Source organism: Penicillium solitum (genome assembly GCF_028829755.1).
Source record: "Penicillium solitum strain IBT 25940 chromosome Unknown utg000004l_segment0_segment0, whole genome shotgun sequence".
NCBI lineage: Eukaryota > Fungi > Ascomycota > Eurotiomycetes > Eurotiales > Aspergillaceae > Penicillium > Penicillium solitum.
Genome location: NW_027072124.1, coordinates 1,015,596 through 1,038,407, shown reverse-complemented (window position 1 = coordinate 1,038,407; position 22,812 = coordinate 1,015,596). Strand labels below are relative to the sequence as shown.

Below are 22,812 nucleotides of genomic sequence, written 5' to 3'. Positions count from 1 at the left end.
GATCGGATAGGATCCCTATTTTAGGTAGATTGTAGGTATTCTACAATATTGGTTGTCCACTCGACTATGGTATACAAGTTACAACGGGCAGGACTAAGATATAAGCTCAGATATGACTCGACTAAATTTGGATGTTTAGCTAGTTAGCTATAACTATCATATAGTGCAGCCCTATATTTAAGGGCATACAACGTACTATCGTACAATACCCCCGAGGTCCGCCGCTCCCCGCATGGCCCCTCCATTCCCCACTAATCGGCGAACATCTCCGAGACCATCTATAGCTACCTAACTCTCTCTTTCTGTCCCTCCCCTTCTTTACCATCCTTCTACAACCCCAATCCCTCCAAAAACCAAAAGCCATGGCAACAGAATACCCCCACCGAATCGCCCTACTCGGCCTCGGCACAATCGGCCTCTCAATGCTAGCAATGCACCTCCGACGCCCCGACACCAGCATAACAGTCTACGATCCACGCCCAGACTACGAATCCCAAATCCGGAGCACACTCCCCTCCCTCCTCGATTCCCCAGGATCAACAACCCTAATCGACGACCTAATCCGCACATCCCGTCTAAAACTCTCCACCACCGTCGCGGAAGCCATCCAAAACGCAACAATCATCCAAGAACAAAGCCCGGAAGTCACATCCTCCAAACAGGCTCTCTGGAAAGAAGTCGCCGGTCTCGCAGGCCCAGATACACACCTATGGAGCAGTTCATCTGGAATCCCCGCATCGGCACAGGCATCCGGGTGCTCAGCCGCGGACCGTGTCGCTGAGCGCTTGCTCGTCGCGCACCCGTTCAACCCGCCGCATCTGATGCCGCTTGTTGAGATCGTGCCTGGACCTGAGACGGAAGCTGAGAGGGTTGAGTTTGTGAAGAGGTATTTTGGCGATATTCCCGGTCCCGCGGTTTCGGGTGGGGATCAGTCGGCTGCGCAACATTACCGGCCTATCACGTTGCATAAGGAGATTCCTGGGTTTGTGGGGAATAGACTTGCTTTTGCGTTGCTGAGGGAGGCGTCTTATCTTGTTGGGGAAGGGGTTGTTTCGGCGAGGGATTTGGATTCTCTTGTTACGGCTAGTTTGGGGCCGCGGTGGGCTGGGAGTGGTGTGTTTGAGAGTTATCATGCTGGTGGTGGGGAGGGTGGGATTGGGGCGTTCTTGCAGAAGCTTGCGCCGACAATTCAGGATGTGTGGGGGGATTTGGGGCAGATTGATATCCAGGGTCAGCAGGGGTGGAAGGATTTGGTTGTTAAGCAGACTGAAGATGCCTATGAGCCTTATACTCCTGAGACGAGGAAGAAGAAAGAGGAGATGTTGAGGGATGTTGTAGAAATGCAGAAGAAGAAATGGGGAGAGTTGTGATCAACCTTGCTAGATACCGAATAGATAGATAATTTACGGATAGGTTACTGGGAAAAGTGAAAAGTGAACAGTAGTAGAGTGCTCTATTCGCATTCTTGTATATCTAGAGGGCCATAGCTCCCCTATTAAAAAACCAAAACATTTTGTTACGTCATATTCGTTCCGCCCTTTACAGGATCTGCTGGAAAGCACGGTTAATGGGGGAGCGCACGGGGACGCCCTTGTAGAAGTCGATGGTGGCAAGAGCACGCTTGCTGATGCCCTCGGGGGTGAACTCGAATTTCTGCAGATAATCAGTAAATGGTCGTAGGACGATGGGTGGAGATAACTTACGGCATACACCTCCTTGTAGGGACCGGAAGCACCGAAGCGGTTGAGACCGAACTGCTCGTGCGAGTAGCGCTCCCAACCCATGGTGCAGCAGGCCTCGACGGACAGCACGGGGATGCCATCGGGAAGAACCTGGAGACGGTACTCCTTGGTCTGGGCATCGAAGACCTCGAAGCAAGGAATGGACACAACACGGGCAGCAACACCGTGCTTCTCCTGGAGGTATGTGGCGGCCTCAATGGCGATGCTGACCTCGGAACCGGTGGAAACGATGGTGACGGCAGCGTTAGGGGTGTCGACAGCGACGTAACCACCCTTCAGGGCGTTCTCGAGGGTGGAGAGCTCAAGCTGGGGCAGGTTCTGGCGGGTCAGAGCCATGACGGTAGGAGTGTGCTTGGAGGTGATGGCGGAGTAGTAGGCAGCGCTGGTCTCGTTGCCGTCAGCGGGACGCCAGACCATGCAGTTGGGCAGGGCACGGAAGTGAGCCAGAGTCTCAATAGGCTGGTGAGTGGGGCCGTCCTCACCCAGACCGATGGAGTCGTGGGTAGCGACGTGGATGACACGGACGCGGGACAGAGCCGACAGGCGGAGGGCACCGGCGGCGTATGAGACGAAGTTGAGGAAAGTACCACCGGCGGGGATGATGGTGCCGTAGGCAGCCAGACCGTTCATGACGGCAGCCATGGCGTGCTCACGCACACCGTAGCGGATGTAGCGACCGGCCCACTCGCCGATACCAAGGTCAGGGGGCTGGAAGTCAACGGCGTTCTTCCAGCGGGTGTTGTTGGAGCCAGTCAGATCAGCGGAACCAGAGACCAGCTCGGGAAGGACGTCGTGGATAGCCTCGAGGCAGGCCTCGGAAAGCTTACGGGAAGCGATGGCAGCATCAGTAGACTTGTAGACGGGGAGCTTCTTCTCCCAGCCCTCAGGTAGCTTGCCGGAGAGACGGCGAGCGAGGTCAGCACCCTCGGTCTTGTGCTCGGCCTGGTACTTCTGGAAGAGCTGGTTCCACTCCTGCTCCTTGGCAGCACCCTGAGCGGCGTGCTTGTGGTACAGGTCGTAAACCTGCTGGGGGACAGCGAAGCTCTCCTCGGGGTTGAAGCCGAAAAGCTTCTTAACGCTCTGGGCATCGTCGGCCTTGAGGGGGTTTCCGTGGACACCGCCGGTACCGGCAAGCTTGGAGCCGAAACCAATGGTGGTGGTCAGCTTGATCATGGAGGGCTTGTCAGTAACCTGCTGACACTTGCGGATGGCGGCCTCGATACCCGCGAGGTCGTTGTCACCATCCTTGACCCACTCGGTGTGCCAGCCGTAGGACTCGAAACGCTTGGTGACGTCCTCAGTGAAAGCACACTTGGTGTCACCATCTGTGGAGATACGCTGTCAGCTTTTTATATCTAGTTTGAGGTACTCGAGCCAATCTTACCAATGGAGATGTGGTTGTCATCGTAGATGGCAATCAGGTTGCCAAGCTTAAGGTGACCGGCCATGGAGGCAGCCTCGCTGGCAATACCCTCCATAGCGCAACCATCACCGAAGAACATGTAGGTGTAGTTGTTGAAAAGCTCGAAGCCGGGCTTGTTGTAGACACCACCGGAGTGAGCCTGAGCCATGGCGAGACCAACAGCGTTGGCGAAACCCTGGCCAAGAGGACCAGTGGTGACCTCAATACCGGGGGTGTCGTGAGCCTCGGGGTGACCGGGGGTGATGCTGTCGAGTTGCTACCAAAAATGAGTAAAAATGTTGCTGTATATATGGCTCGGAGGGACTTACACGGAAGTTCTTCAGGTCATCAATGGTGAGCTTGTATCCGAACAGGTGGAGCAGAGCATACTGCAGCATGCAGCCGTGGCCGTTACTATTCAATTTGAGATTAGCCGGGATCCCAAAAACACGGTCATTGACGTTTCGGGTGGAAAAAACCAGCCCAACTTGAAATGAAGGGGGAAAGCACATACGAGAGAACGAAACGATCACGGTTGGCCCAGTCAGGGTTCTGGGGGTTGAAGTTCATCATGTTCCACAGAACGTGGGCAACGGGAGCCATGCCCATAGGGGCACCGGGGTGACCGGAGTTAGCCTTGGAGGTGGCATCAACCTAATCGCGAAATGTCAGTCCGATTTCCCAAACTATATGCATTGAAGCTTCATATGAGGACAGAATCCCCAATCTCGCATCAACTGAAGGCGTGAAATGGAGTGGCAATTGCCGGAGTTCAACGTACCGCGAGAACACGGATGGTGTTAACAGCCAACTGGTCCAGATCAGTGTAACCCATGATGGCGGATTCTAATACCGTTAGAAAGGAAGACGACAGGAAGATAGGTTAATGTACATACATTTTTTGAGTGAATGGAATGATTTGGGAGAGATGGATGAGAGAAGAAGAGAAGAGGGAGGGGAACGTATTTGTTGGTGGGGGTATGATGTCGGGTGGGGAACTATTGGTGGCTTGGGAAGCTCAACGACTTAGCTTACAGTGTTCAGGTCACATTTAACAGAGAAAATTATTGTAGAAGTCTATTTCCGGGAGTATCTACTCCGTGGACTGTCTTACAGGCTGAATCAATCGAATTATTCTCTCTTTTTAAAATCGTGTGTAGAATCTCTTATCCATTGCCTCCATTGCATCATGGGATGAGTCATCAGTTCCCCTCCAGCCCTGGAGGGCCACCTCCAGGGCTGCAACTATATATATGAAAAGCCACATTATATGCCACTTGAACCTTTCTACTTGTTCTATCTCTATTACTCCTGTACCTGTATTTCTTGAATTGAAATCCATCAATAGCCGTTTCTTCCGCTTGTGATCTCAATGGCCCGCATTTTCCGACACTCTTCCGGATTGACATCCACACGTTCTTTTAGTATACACCGGGAGCCGCCCGGAGGACCCTGCTCCGACTCACGACCGGCCTTTCCACGGAGTGAAATTAGCCGAATCTCCTTCTATGTTTCCTCAATACCCGTGCCGATGATCAGCTGTTCAACAGAAAAAAAAAACCACTTTAATGGAATTGGTGCTTTGAAGGCTCCTTGATAGCTCCTTGACAACTCAGCGCCTGCAGACGTGGCCGTGCATCGGATGCCCTAATTAAGCCAATCCGAGTAAAGATCAAAAAAGCCAATGAGAATGCGAACTTGGAATATAAGTGGAATTGCAATTCCAAAGAATTTCTAATGCGACCCCCACAGGGGAAATTGTATGTCGTCGCTGAAACGTGTTGGGGAATTCACCGTGAATATCCCGGTGTGCCGGAAGGAGAGTAGCGCGGGAGAAACTATAGAGTCACGTGCAAAGCATATTTGAACTATACATTTATGTGATACATCTATAGGCATCGTGGTTTCTGTTCAAATACATGATGTTTGTATGACATGGACGACGAGCTACGATCGCCTGCTATTAGCCTGTCTTCGTCCAATCCCCCATCTGAGTCCACATACACATACAACCTAGGCCCTTGTTGTGCTTCCCCATAAAGTCACTGTCACCCAGGATTACAAAGATGAGAATCACCCAGTCCAATATCAAATTCTGAAGGCGAGGCTTGCATCGAATCATTCATATCGCTGCCTTCATCCATATCATGAATAGTAAGCATTTAACGAGGGTACGGCCTTCCGATGCAATCGCCACCCTCGGAACCTCAACTCCGACGACTGTGTGAGAGGAAACTTCGGGCAAAATCCCCCGCCTCAAATTCAATTCTCCAAGCCCACGTTGAGCAACATGGTAGTCAGGTCAGCCTGCGCTACATGCATACATTAACAATTGGCCAACTCAGCTGAGAGAACTCCATGTCACAACAGAAAGAAAACCAGCACACCTGACTGATACGACCTGGATATCGAAGCATATTGATATGCACTCGTGCTAAACATCATCGTATGTCGAGCTTACGAGGAGAATTACTGTACAAATGAACACGGAAGACCCTTGGATGAGGCACGATTTTGGGTTCCTACAACCACCGGATTGTCTGTGACTTGAGTCAGCTTACATGGGGCCGGGCCCCTCGTTTTAGGATCCTGTAGCGCAGCATTCCCAGATTCCTTTATATAAAGTATACCTGTATTGATGGGGGAATCGTCCAAATTTCTATCCACGGGTCGTCGTTCCGCATCTGCTCAAATATATATATCATGCTACACGCTATGGACACAGAAGGCAAATCTACTCACTCCCAAACCGATGTGTAAGTCCCCATTATATTTTGATATTTACGCAACATATTCTAATATTCTCTTACAGACTCATCATCGGTGCTGGGCCATCTGGCCTGATGGCAGCCTACTGGATGGCTCGCTGTGGAGTCAACGCACGCATTATCGACAATCGTGATACGAAAGTCTTCCTAGGCCATGCAGACGGGCTTCGTGCACGTACGCTTGAGTTGTTCGATAGCATGGGATTCCAACACCGTGTTCTGCAGGAGGGATCTATCTCCACAGAGGCGAACATTTGGGTGTGTATCACCTTGTTTTCCCGCCGAGATTAGGGCTTGCCTAACGACGTCATGAGTGAATAGGTCCCCGGTCCGCAAGGAAAGCTTGTCCGACAGGCTCAAATTGACATCTTTAAGGTTGACGAGTCCCCCTTCCACAATACACGCCTGAACCAGGGACGCATTGAACGGTTCATCCTCGATAGTATTCGGGAGCACTCTGATCTCGACGTGGAGCGGAGCGTGATAGCTGACTCTTTGGAATACGACGAGGAACTGGGTGATGATCCCAACTCGTATCCTATCACCGTTAAGGTCCGAGTGCTAGGCGAAGATGATTTGAATCGACCGTGCGGACAGGAAGTAGACGCCGAGTCTGAAGCGGCTGGTAACGAGGTCAACCGCAGTAACTTGCTTCCTGATGATTGGGCCGATCTAGCTCCGCGCAATAAACCACAGAAGACGCAGGTCGAGACGATCAAAGTCAAGTACCTGATCGGGTGTGATGGTGCTCACAGCTGGACGAGAAAACAGCTAAACATCCCTGTGGAAGGGTCTAACACGGACCACATATGGTGAGTGGTACGTATTATCCGCCCGCACTGCAGCAGCTGATATAACCAAACGTACAGGGGCGTGATAGACGTGATACCCCTCAGCGACTTCCGTAAGTACAACCCACTGTATACTCTTCTCTCCAAATAACATCCACTAAATGAAATACCAGCGGACATCCGCCGCGTAAGCGTCGTGAACAACGCCACAGGCACTATCCTCGTGATCCCACGCGAGCGCGGCTTAGTTCGCTTCTACGTCCCCGTGCAAACCTGCGAAGCGGGCACAACCGACCGATTCGACCGTTCAAAGATCACGCCGGAGCTAATCCGAGAGCGTGTGCAAGCCATCTTCGCCCCCTTCACCTTCGACTTCAAGGAATGTAGCTGGTGGACGGTATATCAGGTCGGACAGCGGATCGCCACCCAATCCACAAAGGACAACCGGATTTTCCTTGCTGGTGATGCGGTGCACACGCACTCACCTAAGATGGGACTTGGCATGAACATGAGTATGCAGGATGGGTTTAATGTTGGGTGGAAGATTGCTCTTGCCGTGGCGGGTACTCTCAAGCCCGAGATTCTTGATACCTATGCTTCCGAGAGACACCCGCTTGCGGAGATGTTGCTTGACTTCGATCGTCATTGGTCGCCTATGTTTACTGATCGGAAACCTGGAGTGGCAGATACGAAAGCTTCGGATATGGCCCTTGTTGCGGGGAAGTTTGAGGACTTCGCTGATGGGTGGAAGGTCTTTTACCCCGCGAGCAGTCTTGTTCGGAAGGCTGAAGATAATGCCAAATTTGCTTTTGCACGGCACATGATTCCTGGAGAGAGAGTCCGGCCGGTGAAGCTTCGTAATCATGCTGATGGCGGTACACGATGGACAACAAGAGCGTTGGAAAGCGATGGGCGCTTTCGTATTCTAGTTTTGGCAGGGGATATACGGAACCCAATGCAGAAACAACGCATTGAGACCTTGAGCCAGGCTTTGGCTGGGCAAACTGGATCAGGCATTTCACCACTGGGTCGTTACCTGGAGATCCCCGGTCGATTCAAGAGTCCTATTGATGTCCTCACCATTCATACTTCGCCGTGGAAAGAGGTGGAATTCTTTGATTTCCCAGAGGTTCTGCGTCCATTCGATCTGGTGAATGGATGGGCATATGACAAGATTTGGTGTGATGACGCCTGCTTGTTTGACCGATATTGTGATGGAACGGCATATGAGAAGTGGGGAGTTGACCGGGTCCTTGGGGCGCTGGTGGTCGTTCGCCCGGATCAATACATCGGATGGGTGGGTGAACTTGGAGATGTGGAGGAGTTGACGCAGTACTTGGATGGAATTCTTGTGAAGAAGTCGCCGACAGACGAGGTTGCCTAAGTCCTCTAGAGAGTATCATACAGGACAATAGGAATATTCAAGGACAAATTCAAACATAAATTGGCGCAGGCTATACGCTTCGAGGTGGCTGACTGACTGAATACATAATAATGTTCTGACAAAAGAAAAAAATAAGCAAGACTATTTGTTGGTACATGCACAACTGCACTATCTTTCGCAAATTCACAACCACCTCCATGCTTACGCGCGTGTCTCAGCGCCCCAGGACCCATCTTCCCGTAGCTCAGTGGTAGGATCAGCAACATGAGACGATCTGGGAACATCCTTATCAAGTGAGTCCCGGATAACGCTTGGTTCAGCAGGGAACTGGAACTTCGAACTTTTCCACGGCTTCACTTTCATCCGGTACATAGTATCGATCTCCTCCAGAGTACGGCCCTGTCCCTCCATAACGGCGAAGTAAACCAGACCCGCAGCAAGGAAAAGACATCCGGCGAAGACATACCCAAAGCGGAAGTCAATGGCGCCGGTAATGAAGGGAGTGAAGAAGGCAAGGAGGAAATTCCAGAGCCAGTTGGATGCAGTCGCCAGAGACATGGCTTGGGCACGGTATTGCGAAGGATACAGCTCGGCGATGATCGTCCACACCATAGGACCCCAGGTACTGGCAAAGCCAAGAATGAAAAGGCAGGCAAATACGACCATAACCACGCCGGCAGTTTCTGTTCTCTCTGGGAACTCTTGATCCAGGGAGAAATGGCCCACTGACGCAAAGATCATGAAGCAGACGAACATCCACAGCGCACCCGTTATGAGAGAACGGCGTCGGCCCCAGTGCTCAATGAGATAGAGACCAAGGAACGTTGTTCCAAAGTTGACAGCGCCTAAAATCAACTGCGTGACATAACTGTTCTGGATTCCAGCGCCCTTGAAGATCGTTGTTCCCTGATATGTGTCAGTTAGGTCACTTTTCTCTTTGTTAAACCAAGGTCTAGAAACTCACATAATAGAAGAAGTAATTAGCACCTGTCAGTTGCTGGAGAGCTTGCAAGGCGACGCCAACGGCGATCCGGTACGACATCGTCGGAGCACGGAACATTTGTATCCAGGTCACCTTCCCGTTGCGCTGCTCTTCCTCGTGTTTCTGTCTGATTTCTTCGAACTCAATGTGGAGAGCGCGGTGGTTACGAGGGACACCATAAACTTTGGAAAGTGTGTTCATAGCTTTCTCCGTGTTGCCGTGGCGGTAGTCGTAGCGTGGACTTTCAGGGAAGAACATCATGCCAACACCAAGGATTGCGGCCCAGATATACGTGATACCCATAGGGATACGCCATGAACCGGTGTCGGGGCGAGCTTCCGTTCCAAAATTGATACAGTTGGCAACGAAGATTCCAAGTGTGATGAATAGCTGATATGTACTGGGAAGAGTTAGAAGACGATAGTCTAGTTTTGGGATGACCCTAGGGCTCGTTGTCCAACATACCTAATTAGCGATCCTCGAATGTGTCTCGGTCCTGATTCTGCTTGATACATAGGCACCAGGAGAGAGACTGCACCAACGCCGAGCCCAGCGACCCAACGACCCATGGCGACCTGGTACCACTTGCCAAATGGTGAGGACATCTGAATGGTGATTCCAATACACACCATCAGAGACCACCAACTGATACACCACTTTCGTCCGAAGCGGTCGGCGATCGGTGCTGCAACCAAAGCGCCTATCAGAGTACCGATTGACAGCTGTAGGAGAGTGTTAGCATATGTAGATACGAGAACAGGAGATGACAAAGAGGGCACCGCTTACCAAGGCAACAATCAGACCCGAGCGGACATTACTGAAATGGTAAGTCCCATCTGATTGAAGTTCACCATATCGCTCAAGGAAGTTTTCCATCTCCAAGAAGCCGGAGATTTGACCAGTGTCATAACCGAAGAGAAAACCGCCCATAGAGACGAGAATGCCCATAATGAATGAGCGCCAAGTGAGAAGTGGAATAGCCGTGTCGACCTCATTACCGGGGCCTTTCTCTTGTTCATTCGTGGAAATCGAACCCCCAGGGGCCTGAGGGTCTGCATAGAGGTCCTGCGGACGCTTTTTGAGGACCTTATCGAACATAGTGCCAACGAGTACTATTTAGCTGCGATATTTTCGCTACTTGCCAACTAATTTTTCGCAAATCCATGCAGTACTGGATCAACCCTTCTTATACAGTGCCTGACCAAGAAAACCAGGGTTGGGCAATATACCGCAGTGACGAAAGCCGAGTGCCCGGGAACTCATACCAATTCAGGCAGGACGCATTAGACCGATGACACGTTGATCCAAGAACCCGGGCATACATCCTTCAAGCTTGCGCTTATATCCGTCAAAAAATAGATAATCCGGGGAATTTGACATGGATTTAGCAGGTTAGCCGGCTAAGCTGCGGCGTGTCCGGGTGGTTCATCGTTGCTGTTGGTCAATATAACAAATTCAAACTCCATGTTCACGACTTTTGAGTGGCGCAGAAGTCTCGGCCCTCTGGGCCTCGTGATTCCTTTTTTATGGGAGCGAATAATATTTCTGGGGCAATTAACCACGCGATGACCTGGGGTCTGGAGAAGTAGTGATGCAATCGGTGCCAGCCACGAAGCTTGGCATTGACCGGCTGCACTTTTATGGCAATGTTCACTTGTTGATTTGAATAAAATCTCGAGTAATCTTGAGAGCTAAACATATCAGGGATTCTAGAAATTCATTGGAGAGGTTTTCCGTGGCTGCGTTGTTTTTAGTGTCGCCCATAGTCGAGTAAGTATATTTCCTCTTTTTTTTCCACATTATCACAGCAATTGTATATTATTCTCTTAAGTCTAGGAAGGAGCTAACTAATAAGCTGCTTGACTCAATTATTGCCTTTATTTAAGTACAGTCCTAAATGCTGGATGTTTTGAGTTGGATAAAAACGGTCTATCCAACCAGATGCATTCCGGTTTTGAGAATCTACAAGGCAAATGGAAAGAAACGCAAGGGTTCAATATTTCCACGCTTTGGACACGCGCCTTAGGTACAATTTGAGATGAGATCTCTCAATTCGTGTACTTAATTAAAATACATCTGCGGTTCATGCACCTGGGGTGGCTTTCAAAGGTACTCAACCCATCGTTAAGCAAAGCATCTTTCATACTTCTCCTTTCCTGTCGATTCCCAGTTTCCCCAAAATTATGATTGCCCTCCCTAGCCACTTCCACTGGGGTAACTTCCTGCTTAGGCAGTACGACGAAGAGGAATAGCCTCAACCGATTCCCCATTTTGTTCAACTCCGCGACGTGAGCTACCAACCGGCGTCACTGTCTCGTTCGTTGCCGTATCTTTAGATTCGGACGGACCTTCCAGGCCTGCACGATCCAAGGCTTCCTGGGCAGCCACAGTGGTTCTGCAGCGATGTTGCATCGCATACACAGCAATGGGGACACCAACAACCCACCACGAGAACATAATAGGAAGCGCACGGTAGAGCCGGTTATTGCACCCACCAGACCAGATCTGAATCAGGACCTGGTATGCCTCATGGGAAGGAAGAGCATAGCCCCAGCGAAAGAAACCCGGATTCAACTCAAACGGGCTGATAGTACTGGCGACATTGAGAATGACCCAAGTCAGAACAATAAACGGCATGAACTGAATCGGGATGAAAGCAGTCGTGATATCAAAAAGCAGGAAGTTTATGTACATCAGAAGCCACATAGTGATCCAAGTCAGCACGAACCGACTTCCTCGCTGTCCCCACGACTCTCTGAAGGCCCAGATATAACCGGCCATTAACAGTGATCCTGTAAGGGTGTAGAGGATGGAGGCTATGATGCGAATCAGGCCGTTGGCTTTCCAGGACAATTTGGTGAACACGTCGAATTGGGTTGATATTCCATTCAGTGCCAACGTGAAAAAGAACTGTTGGAGGATTGGCATCACCATGGAGACTGTGTTGTAGAAGACTCTTGTACCTTGCTCTGTGCCCTTGATGTTGATTTCTTCGGCGTGGATGGGGTCGAGGAACGCTCCGAGGGTGTCTGCATTAGAGAGGTCAGCGGACGCGGCGACTGAAGATCCATTGTTGGCGTAATATGTTGACCGTGTTTTTTCGATCAGTTTCAGAATGTTGGAGTAGACCGCGGCTTGCGAGAAAACTGGGTATCTGACCCCGTTCCAGATGTAGGTGAGCGAGATCGGTGGCCTGGACCCGGTTGCCAGCGCCGATGCCAAACCAGCTGATCCATGCTCAGTTGTGTAGACAGCCCCCCAGTAGTCACCGCGGCATACAGCTTCTCGAATGTCCTCTGGTTGGGGATATTCGACAAGGGATTCCGGTAGCAAGGTTGGGAACCCATCTCCTCGTAACTGGTGGTAGGCATCTGTCACTGACTTGCCGATGATACCGCCATCGTAGTCCACATAAAGTAGATTGAAGTTGTGATAACGGGTGGTACTTCGGAATTGCGTTGCATAAAGATAGCACATATTCGCCAAGAAAAGAACTTGAAGGAGGAGAAACATGGTAATCACGGCTGGCAAAAACTGAGACCGGATCTCCTTCCATGCACCCATTTTGGGATATGAGTTTGATTCACGTCTCATCTTTAGTGAATGTAGGGTCGAGAAAATGAGATACAAATGGTGACTGATGTTCCCCTGGCGAGTGACATTTATAGGGAGGCTCGGAAGCCGATCCCTGTGTTGCTTACTCGCTGTGTACCCATGGATATTTACGTGAGCTTGGTCACCCAAGCGGGTTGCACCATTCGAAGTATATGATCAATGTACAAATCCGTGGATGCATCAGATTACATAACTAGGGGTCCACCAATCACGTTCGCCAAGGAGTCCACAATTTGCCGCTGAGTCAGCGGCATAACAGCTCGGATCCAACTACGATTGGTCGGATTTGATTTATCGGGGAGAATTGCCCCAAAGCAGAGAAAGAACATCCTCTTGTATATGAGCAAGATATCCCTTCATATTAACTAGCCCTACAGAGCAAGCTAATGATGGAGTCATGACCAGCATGCGATTGACCATCTGGGTAGCTGGTGACTCTCCCGCCAAGTATATCGAGAGGGAGCACAGCACGTAAAGGCACCGATTAATAAATTTCCCATATGTAGATCTACTTCGGGTGTAATTAGGGTCCAAAATATTGTTGTGATCATCATCAAATTCATATATACGCGATATCCTAGGCATTGAATTGCCTGTCCTAAAGGAACTATCCAGGCATACCAGCCACAACAGACAAAAACATGTTTCCAAGCACAAGAGAAGATCAAAGACAAATAAAAAAAGAAAATAGTAGACAAAAATCAAAGGTAGAACGAACGCGAATGAACGCCCCCATCCATAGGTATCATGAATAGAATATCAAAACGAAAAGCCATTTCAAACCCCAAATCCCTCCCAAAAAAAGACACCCAGCGCTACAAAATCAATTAGACGGCCAGACGTCGGTCCCAGCCATTGACCAGGGAGAACTCATCAACCTCATCTTCACCATGCATAGCAAAAGTATGGAAAGGATCGATGGTATTGATATCCTCAGGGAAGACCTTAGCATCGGGGTAGGGTGCTAGAGAATCCTCGGTACTCCCCATACTCTCACTTGAATAGCTCAGAACGCTCTGCGCGGTATGTTCCTGCTTATGTACGAAGTCGCCACTACTGGCGGACCACGCCTCGGGCGAGAGGCCGTGAATATCACTCTGCGGGTGATTGACTAGGGAGGAGGAGTCGTTGGGTTTGCGGTTGTATTCTGCTGCGATGGAGGCGAATGGGCCCGGGTCTTCGCCGCACTCTTTGCCGCCGTAGATGCCTGTGAAGATGTTGGAGTACCCCCGATCCATGTCGCTCAAGACATATTCCCAATCGGCCATTGTGATGGCGCCAGCTGTGGGGTCGGAGGGTGTAGAGCAGGACATGGAGCGTGGGTGGTCGTAGCTCACGGATGCGGCTAAGCGGGGGTCCGAGGCTAGATCCAATGGGGAGTGGCCTTTATCGTTGAGGTAAAGTGCGGCGGGGAGCTGGTCAGGTTGGGTGAGAGGCAGGCTGCTCCAGCTTGGGGAGCGGAGCGACTGGGGAATAAGTGGGGGTGTGGCTCCGGAGATGGTGTTTCGGCGAGAGGACTGTGGGGAGGGATCTGTTGGAGGCTGCTTATCGCGGGTGGAGCAGGCGATAAGGCGCGACTTTAAGGCCTGCAAGTGCTTCTTGGGGGATTTGCTCGGCTTTTCTGTTGGCGCCACCATCTCCTGGTGTTGCTGCTTGCCCACCGATGGAGCTCTTGCGCTGTCTAGAGAAATCAGAGTGTTGGACAGCGTGCCGAATTCAGCAGCAGCCGCGCTCGACTCTGATTGGAGGTATTGCATGGCGGTTCCAAGCAGCTTCTGGCTATCCTTGGCCAGTCTGCTATCGTTTTTGACATCAAGCATTTGCCAAAGGAGTCCAAGGCCAGAAAAGAATATAAGCTCTTTCCTGTTGATACAAACAGACAGACACAGACGCCTTTCATCAAGAAGTTCAAGAATTTGAATGATATGCTTTGCTGAATCGGACAGCGCTAGGGCAGACGCAGAGCGAATGTTCTCATCGGCGTAGCAGACAGCCGGGCGATGTATCAAAGATCGAATGAAATAGTACACAAGTGACTATAACAGGGTCAGTATTTGTTTGTAAAACATTAACCAATATATGCTGTGACTTACCAGGAGCGGCGATCGGCTACTCGTGACGTTCGTGCTAGGCTTATCCTGACTGAACTCGAGACGAAGATGTGGTGGCAGTGTGTGAAGCCACTGGTCTAATTGCCCTGTCACCGAGCGCATTTTCGAAACACACACATCGTAACCAGATTTGGAAGGGAACAGATCGTCCAAGGCCTTGTTCAAAATCCTGGCAGCTCCGAAGAGAGCGATGGCACTGGAAATGCGAGTAGATTCGCCCGGAAGGGTCGGCAAAAACCCTGTTTCTGTGACATTCTCATCATCCACATCAAGCGGATAGTCAGTCTCGATATCCTCTTCGCGCAAAAGGACAGGCAGTCCAGTAAGCGCGGAGCAGAATCGGTCAAGAACATATTGCGACCAAAAAACCTTCTTACGAGTCTCATCCTCGAGCGGGTTGCCTGAGCTTTCTTGAGTTTCGTGCATGCCTAGCTGATGGCAAATATCAACACCAAGGGCACGGTAGCGAAGCAATGTACGGTAGTCGCCTTTGGTCATGCAGTAGATTTGACCAAGAACAAAGCACTGCAGGCTGGAAACCGACGTTTCACTCGAAAACGAATCAAGGGTAGCCGACCAGTTCTCTTCGAAGAAAGTCGGGTCTTGGTTGGTTCGCGACATTGATGAAAGAGCGGCAATACCAAAAATCAGGTTTAACTGCGCCATCACATGCGGGCTGCGCTGGAGAGTTTCGGCATTGTTGAGATACTGCTCATAAGCCTTCAGAATGGTCGGACGATGTACGACAGGGTACAGCGGCGCCCATTCTTGGAAGAAGATGTTGATCAGCTGGTCCGACACCAAGCGCGGTGGCGTTGTCACAGGCTGGTTAGGAACTCCCTGGACTACCGAGGTAGACAAGGCAGTGAGCGCCTCTGTGGAAACCTTTGTTGCTGATTTACCCTCACTGACAAGCTTGCTGGTAAAGACATCTGCGAATGTAAGTTAATTGTTGTCATTTGCAATGAGAAAGGTATAACATACCAGCAAAGCCCTGGGTGCTGGAAAATCCAATAAAAGGGTTCTGCGACCTCTGAGATGGTCGGGTCGTCGATCGCTCTACATGAAACACGCCATCCGATGAAGCCGAAGTGCTCGACTTTACTGTCGCAGAAGCAGAGGGAGACCTCGCGGAGGTGGCTCGATGCGGCGGCGTAAACGAATGTATCCGGGACAAGACATCGATCTTCTCATCTTTCTCGTCTAACAGGTCCTTCAAGTCTTTAACTTCGGTTTCTAAGCTCCTGACTCGTTCTTCTAACGACTCGGTATATCCACGTGGGAAGGCGCGGCGGCTCAGTTTGTCGCTGGTGCGGCACTCGAAGCCCACGTTGGCGCATTGCGAGCAGCAAGGTCGAACACCATCACAGCGTATTTTCTTACTTCGGCATCGGTCACAGGCTTGGGCAATCCGGCTCGTTGTGCCAGTTCCGCCGACCTTGATCACTTTCATAGGCAAGATACCAGGCATGTTGTGCAGAAGGGGCACACGGGCCGCCGGGGTTGAGTTGGTTGTATTTGAAAGGCGCCAGAAGTGTAAGCACAGCACTCGGTATAGAATTCTTGGATACTGAGACAATGCAACTAGAGAATCTCTAGTTTGAATAAGACAGGTATGTATGCAGAAAAGAAGCCTAAGAACCTGGGGGGGGCGTCCTCGGGAAGATGGGGTCACGCCAATGCTGAGTCAGTTGAAAGTGGAGACTGCTGACCTTCCTCTAGCGCCAATAAACTTGTCGTTGTATCGTTGGTAATTGGTATTCATTGCGTACCTGCTCTGTTCACTTGACCCTTGATTCGTTATTGGACCCGTTATTTTAACTATTTGAGAGGCGATACATTTTACCCCGTAAAACCTCCCAAACCCGCCCCGGATTCTTCCTGCAGACCTCAACATTTCTTTATGTTCGACGGTTGGATCCCGATCCTCCCGGTCCCCGCACTCCGCATTCCACAACCCTTTAGCTGATGTGGAAATATCTACAGAGTAAGATGGGAATGCAGGCTTTAATCGCAACATAACGCCCCTTTCGGAGTATATATATGCTCTGTATTGAGTACTGAGATAGACTTTTACTATATGCTAAAATGCAGGGCGGTCGGATTCAACCCGGTTGCGGTAACTGGGCATTCTAATCCGCCTCCGACTTTCTCCCCGCGGCGTGTCTACCTACACAGGTTGGCCTACGGGGCCTACTATTAAATTTTGGTCCAATGATCGGCCGCTGTCCATGGTTAATGTGTCTCACTTTCCACTAAAAAGAAATCGAGGTAACTTCCACGATCCTTCTAATAACAACCGAATAGTACTTTGTACGCGAAATACCACCTTAGTTGTTGGCCACTCGGCGGATCGCTGAAGTCATCTTGACCAAGAAAAAAAATCTAAATTCAACTCTAACCATGCTAACCACGAAACCCGAGAAAACCCCAGACTTCGTAAAGTTTAAATCCATACACACATGGTGAAGTAATATGTGTATTGACTTCACTCACTACAGTGGCGAACCGTTCACAAAGGATCAACCGCGGGGAAGAGATCAAATGCAACTAAAGTTTCAAAGGATTTGGGTAACTATACAAGTTATATTACTAGATCCACCTGGGCACCTATCAACTGAATTGATTAGCAGTTGTCATCAGAGCCCAAATGCCCAGAGACACGGGACACAGTCCAATGTTTAATATCGAATTAATACACGATCTCGTATTTATGGTATTGTGAAAGAAACCCCGTTTTATTCCGCTCAGCGAGTTTTGTCCGAGAGATCAGCGAACCATGGTAACATTAAATAGCCCCACTAGGCTCCGGCCTGTTGGATTTGTGATCTACGGCTGTGTTCCTGCGCTCCACTAAAATGGACATACCACATCCCTCAATATTGGCCACTTCGAATTGTAGTAAGAAAAGTATGCTCTCTTTGGGCATACCTATTAACGTCACCGGTGTGCTCGGGAAACTCAGTTTACGAAAAAGCCATATGCATCCATGGCTAACCCGGTGGATATTCGGTGTTCCTGCTGATTTCCCCGCATGTAGCCCTGTACCATGTAGATCATGATATTCATCAACCCCTTTTACAACTCCATGATTTTCAACTCTAAACGTCATAGCAGTAAAATTTCCTGTCTTTTCGTCACAATTGAACGCTAGTCGCTCCTACACACGGAATAGTTCGATGCGCTACGTTACGGGGGTGTGGGGCTCGCAACTTTCTTTTTTTTTTTTTTGAGATGATCTGGCAGGGACTAGGCTGGCCTCAGATGGTGCAGGCTGTTAGACAAGCAAAAGATTGCGCATTAGGTGGATATGCAGGAAGGCCCCGGATGCTTCAACGTGTCCATGGAGATATCATTGTGTCCTCTCGCCGTAGTTCGGTCTTTATCAGACCTATCAATAAGATATGCGCCCTTAGTCTTGCATCATGAAAAGTCGTCGGGTTCGTCCGGCTCCCCTGTCTGTGCGTTGAAATACTCGGCCACCGTTTTAGAAGCCAGTAACTCTGTTCTCTGCATGTCGTGGTCAGTTGTGGGGAAGTAGAAAAGAGATAGCCCTTTTGAGACAGTCGGCACATCCGATCACCTACCTGTTTTATTAATTCCTCAACAGCCTTCTCCAGCAGCTCCCCTTCCAAGATCCGGAATTGGGTAATCGAGGTGAAGATCCCAGGTCGGAACATGGAATCCAAAGCGGCTTTATCCTCCTGCATATTCGAGATAATCTCCTCGGTCTCCTGAAGAAAAGCGAGCTGAGTTTCGAGCCGTTCGAGAAGCAGTACCGCAGCGCGAAGCTGGAAAATCTCCCATAAGGGATCAATAGCGAGAAGCTCGCGGAGATGACTGGCTGATTGGATCTTTTCGCCTTTCCACGTCGTTTCCAACTCCCGGCCGCCGTCGGTTGTCTGTGCGATCCCAAAGTGAAGCCCGTCTTCTTCGTTCACGCATGCTATCCACGCAAGCCCACTCTCCCACGTTACTTCTTCGGAGCCCTCGGCGGCCGAAATTCGAATTCCCGAATTGTTCCGGCAGAACATCTTCTTTGCGATGCCGAGAGGGTCATCCTCGGGGATATCTAGATTGAGGGATATTTCCCGTGCTTCCGTCGTGCCGCTTTCCAGAAATCCATAAGAAAATATCATCTCAGATGCAGGCTTTTCATCCCCGTACCTGTCATGCCATGTGTCAGCCAAGTCCTTGAAACTCATGTCCACCGTAGAGCAATCTCACGAAATCGTAACTTCGTCTCCGGGCTGGAGAGTCTTGCCCCATCGCAACTGAAGAACAGCATTCCCCTCCGAATCTGCATCATACAACGCCTTGACCCCATCACCGGAGACATGATTGGCCATATCAACACAAGGCACCATCGCCAAACCACTGCCGGGTAGATCCAGCATGCGCGACCGATAAGCCGCGTCAACATATTTCCAGTCATCAATCGTCAATGTGCCCGTCTTTTCATCCCACCAGCTCCGCTGGCACCACGCGATACACTCAGTAGCCTGGCGGAGCTGTTCAAATTCCCGCTCAAGGGATGCAAGCTTCGCGTCCAGAGCTTCGGCAAGCGACGTGCCCTGGAGGAGCTCTTGTTCCTCGGCGGTGTAGAAGGTAGGCAGAGGGAACGATGGGGGCAGGAACTTCACGTATTCGGTCCAGGGATTGGAGATACCGATGGTCTCGTGTGTTGTTTGCAGATCGAAGCTGCTATGGGATAGTTGAATAAGCAGGAATATGAGGATTGCTCCTCTAGCTGTCTGTGTATCTTAGTTGGTTTTCCCATTTTAAGGTAAATAGATGTTGGGGAAGGAGCAGGTCATACCCTTCCAAAGTCGCCGATGGCCTCCAACACGTCGCGCAAATACCTGTCGATTTTGGCATGGTTCTGGACAGTCTCAAGGGATAACACTAATTCGGGAGGAATTTGTAGGAGGATCTTGGGTTTTGTATCGTTCTCGCTGCTCGTCTGGGCTTCTGTTGCGATGAGGGCACTACCTTTGTCCGCGCCATGTTGATCAGATCCAATCCTGTGAACTGCGATGCCTTGGACGACGATTCCGTTGAGCCTCTGCCAAGCTGGCAGGGATTCGATCGGGATGTACTCGCGTTTCATTGTGAATTGGGTCAGAGGTTGGTGTTGTCCACTTAAAATGTCGCGCCGATGACGATCGATGTCTTATCGATAAGCCCGGCTCGAATCCCTTTTGGGACAAAATAGCATTACAGCATGGGGACGTCATAGCACCGAGTAGATATAATCATGAAGGTCAACGCTCTAGCTGTTCAAGTATTTTACAACTACTAGCAAATCGCTATGCGCAATCACTGTATCTCTTCTGCTGCGCCAATGCTGCACAGCATGTCTATTTCACGACAACCTTGGCGGGTCATCCTACCGTTACAGTCCGCCATACACCCGCCATTTTTCCGTGCACAACTTGGGGTCCGAGATTACTCCATCTTCGAGGATTGGAAGGGGAGTTCGGCGGAGGATCACACACGCAAGCGGTCTAAGAAAGGCGATACAGAGGATATACATTCAGAGGCAGCGGCCTCTGGATTAAAGGAAAGGAAAACAAACCAGGGTCTTGCAGATGAAACCAAGTCACATGGAACGACGGAGAGGGGCGGGACCAAGTATGGAAAGAAGGCTAAAGAGGAGTATCCCAAAGCGCCAGAGCCGGTCATTGGCATGAATGACGAGCGGCCCAAGGTCAGTTCAATTGAATGATTGGGAGTTCATGTCGCTAACTGCGTCCCAATCTCGCAGAAGGGGAGTTGAAGCCAAGTATCTTGCGGTGTTCTATGGTGATCTTCGAGCTCGACATTTCACGGTCGATGCCCCAAAATTTTGTGATAATAGTGAATCGAAGTAGAGAACGAGGTCATAAGACATTTCCATTACTAATGTCATATCATGGGAGAGGCTGTACATAAACGGACTGGTCTACCGACCAACCTTGAACGATAGGATCTGCAATGGTAATCAGTCAATCAACCGTATTGTATAATTTAGCGGGGGGTACTCACGTCGTGTTTCCCAACTGCCACAATGTCATCCTCGGAGACTCGAGTTCCACCCACTCCTTCGACATAGTTGATAGGTACATCACCCATCACCTTCCGGGCAACATCACCGACAGTACTGTTTCTGTGGGATGTTAGACAAGCTATGTCAGACTCGCAGTAGGGAGTACTCACTTAGGGACCAAAACACAATCGCGGAATACGGCAGTTCCAGTGCCAGAGTTGAATGTCGCAACGTTCCGGACAGGGAACACTGGTACTAAGCCCAGAAGCTCTGCGGCTCGGGAAAGACATTGAACAACTCCAGTAGATCCAAACCGATACAGCACCATGTCCTTCATGTTCTCAACCCGACTGGAGCAAAGTCGTTAGCAATGGTATAACTTTGCTATGAGCGCTGAACATACGTTTTCAATTTTTCATCCATCTCTTTGAGGCCTCCTCCATCTGGATCGCCCATCTCGATCAAATCTTCTCGCGTGTCGACAAACTCGCTGCCTTCGACATACTTGATGTACTCCTGCTTTGCTAGCTTCCGGAGGAAAACTTCAGATATAGCGGAACAAAGCACAATGCTTTGGGGATCTTGCATTTTCGCAATTTTACTAATGTTCTGTAATTCCTGTTAGCGCAATATATGGGGCACCGAGCAGATCCCTCGTACCTTGTCTGCATCTGGGTGGTCGATCTTGTTCAATGCGAACACTGTGGGGAATTTCTCGTCGATAAAAGCGTTAACAACAAGCTCTACCGTCTCATTTGACCAATCTTCCAACGGCTCTTTCAAGGCAAGTTTATCCATAAATCGCGCAACAGTGGCATAGGTACTTCCATAACCGGCAAACTGTTTCTGCAATGTGTCGACGGGGTTTGCCTCTGCGCTAAGGGTCAGTTCTCTGCTATAGTAAATAGCGCTGCAAAGGTTCACTGACTCAATGCCTGATGTCTTCTCTTGATAGAACCCCTAAGGATAAATCAGCAGTTGTCCCTCGTCATGTTCTTGGCACCTGTAAACGTACCATCTCTCCATCAGGTTTCCTAGCACCCATCGCACGATCTCCGATCGCAACCACTCAATGTCTACTGATGGATCATACCCTCGAGTAGCCTTTCCTGTCGATATTTATCAACACCCGTTTTGCGCCATTGTATTCAATCCAGCACTCCCAACTAACCTTCAGCATCTGTTGTCCCGCTCACATCCACGACGTGAATCAAAGCATCGGCGTGACGAAGATCGTCCAGGAACTTGTTCCCCAGTCCGCGACCCTGATGCGCGCCTGGCACAAGACCTGCGACATCCAGCAACTCAATCGGCACGGAACGTCGGCCTTCGTGGCAGCCTCCATAATTGGGCTGGCACCGATCTGAAACATTGTGTCGCTGGCACGGGCAGTCGATCTGAAGGTATCCGATGGCTCGCTGGGGGTCAATGGTTGTGAAGCTGTCGGGTGTCAACACGGCCTGCGCGATCAACTGCGATAAGGCGGAGATGCTCGTGTAGAACAATCGGGGCGAACATACGGGAAATTTCCTGTTCAGAGCATAATTGATCAGGTTTCCGACATTGATTGTAACTGCATTCCGTTTCACTTACCGACTTTCGAAGTCGCATCGGTCAAACTGTTCAATGTCGTGGATTTTCCACTAGACGGCTGTATGCCCCTCGCACCTGCGGTTAGTGGGGTGATGGAACAATGGAGGGGAGCAACATACCTTGCCAACCAGTCCGATCAGCGGATCTCGAGGCATATTGCAGGATATATGTGTCGAAGAGCAAAATATCCTCAGATTAACACAATGACCAGATTCACCAAGTCTCCGCAGGCCTCGGAGTTGACTGTCTTTCGATAAGAAACATTTTCTGCCGTGCAAAAAGGGCAGGCGGTGGTATTAATGGCCCCATGCTTTTATGCCGCTTTAGGACGCCGACTACTATTGAACTCCTTGAAGCCTTTGGTTAATATCCAATGCGTCTATTGTGGAGATCATT

General features: G+C 50.2%; 9 protein-coding genes across 9 annotated transcripts; 3 read left to right on the top strand and 6 right to left on the bottom strand.

The window, feature by feature from the left end:
• Positions 1-362: 362 nt before the first annotated feature.
• N7455_006383 (uncharacterized protein) lies at positions 363-1,370 on the top strand (the record flags this gene model as incomplete). The annotated part of the gene is made up of 1 exon (XM_040957001.2): positions 363-1,370. One exon carries the CDS (start codon positions 363-365, stop codon positions 1,368-1,370), a length of 1,008 nt encoding a protein of 335 aa, XP_040812515.2.
• A 169-nt stretch (positions 1,371-1,539) lies between these two features.
• tktA (transketolase tktA) lies at positions 1,540-3,979 on the bottom strand (the record flags this gene model as incomplete). Its single annotated transcript, XM_040956938.2, has 6 exons — positions 1,540-1,653; positions 1,704-3,067; positions 3,127-3,421; positions 3,474-3,558; positions 3,659-3,798; positions 3,926-3,979. The coding sequence occupies 6 exons, from the start codon at positions 3,977-3,979 to the stop codon at positions 1,540-1,542; spliced, it is 2,052 nt and encodes a 683-aa protein (XP_040812535.2).
• Positions 3,980-5,859: 1,880 nt separating this feature from the next.
• N7455_006381 (putative phenol 2-monooxygenase) lies at positions 5,860-8,087 on the top strand (the record flags this gene model as incomplete). The annotated part of the gene is made up of 5 exons (XM_040956996.2): positions 5,860-5,900; positions 5,957-6,170; positions 6,234-6,724; positions 6,782-6,816; positions 6,877-8,087. The coding sequence occupies 5 exons, from the start codon at positions 5,860-5,862 to the stop codon at positions 8,085-8,087; spliced, it is 1,992 nt and encodes a 663-aa protein (XP_040812556.2).
• Positions 8,088-8,288: 201 nt separating this feature from the next.
• N7455_006380 (sugar porter family MFS transporter) lies at positions 8,289-10,167 on the bottom strand (the record flags this gene model as incomplete). Its single annotated transcript, XM_040957021.2, has 4 exons — positions 8,289-8,993; positions 9,052-9,469; positions 9,535-9,791; positions 9,856-10,167. 4 exons carry the CDS (start codon positions 10,165-10,167, stop codon positions 8,289-8,291), a joined length of 1,692 nt encoding a protein of 563 aa, XP_040812514.1.
• A 1,128-nt stretch (positions 10,168-11,295) lies between these two features.
• Positions 11,296-12,633, bottom strand: N7455_006379 (SNG1 family protein; the record flags this gene model as incomplete). The annotated part of the gene is made up of 1 exon (XM_040956959.2): positions 11,296-12,633. The coding sequence occupies one exon, from the start codon at positions 12,631-12,633 to the stop codon at positions 11,296-11,298; it is 1,338 nt and encodes a 445-aa protein (XP_040812635.2).
• An 878-nt stretch (positions 12,634-13,511) lies between these two features.
• On the bottom strand, positions 13,512-16,413 carry facB (C6 transcription factor FacB/Cat8; the record flags this gene model as incomplete). Its single annotated transcript, XM_040956980.2, has 3 exons — positions 15,780-16,413; positions 14,778-15,727; positions 13,512-14,720 (listed from the first exon to the last, which is right to left on the bottom strand). The coding sequence occupies exons 1-3, from the start codon at positions 16,264-16,266 to the stop codon at positions 13,512-13,514; spliced, it is 2,646 nt and encodes an 881-aa protein (XP_040812533.2). The 5' UTR covers positions 16,267-16,413.
• A 1,805-nt stretch (positions 16,414-18,218) lies between these two features.
• On the bottom strand, positions 18,219-19,905 carry N7455_006377 (SET domain-containing protein; the record flags this gene model as incomplete). Its single annotated transcript, XM_040956969.1, has 4 exons — positions 18,219-18,305; positions 18,383-18,962; positions 19,023-19,549; positions 19,615-19,905. The coding sequence occupies 4 exons, from the start codon at positions 19,903-19,905 to the stop codon at positions 18,219-18,221; spliced, it is 1,485 nt and encodes a 494-aa protein (XP_040812534.1).
• Positions 19,906-20,106: 201 nt separating this feature from the next.
• Positions 20,107-20,574, top strand: N7455_006376 (uncharacterized protein; the record flags this gene model as incomplete). The annotated part of the gene is made up of 2 exons (XM_040956905.2): positions 20,107-20,505; positions 20,563-20,574. The coding sequence occupies 2 exons, from the start codon at positions 20,107-20,109 to the stop codon at positions 20,572-20,574; spliced, it is 411 nt and encodes a 136-aa protein (XP_040812647.2).
• Positions 20,575-20,739: 165 nt separating this feature from the next.
• On the bottom strand, positions 20,740-22,571 carry N7455_006375 (Ygr210 GTPase family protein; the record flags this gene model as incomplete). The annotated part of the gene is made up of 11 exons (XM_065605341.1): positions 20,740-20,766; positions 20,823-20,943; positions 20,994-21,173; positions 21,227-21,432; positions 21,484-21,695; positions 21,752-21,783; positions 21,839-21,932; positions 21,995-22,263; positions 22,344-22,353; positions 22,417-22,474; positions 22,536-22,571. The coding sequence occupies 11 exons, from the start codon at positions 22,569-22,571 to the stop codon at positions 20,740-20,742; spliced, it is 1,245 nt and encodes a 414-aa protein (XP_065461195.1).
• Positions 22,572-22,812: the final 241 nt, after the last annotated feature.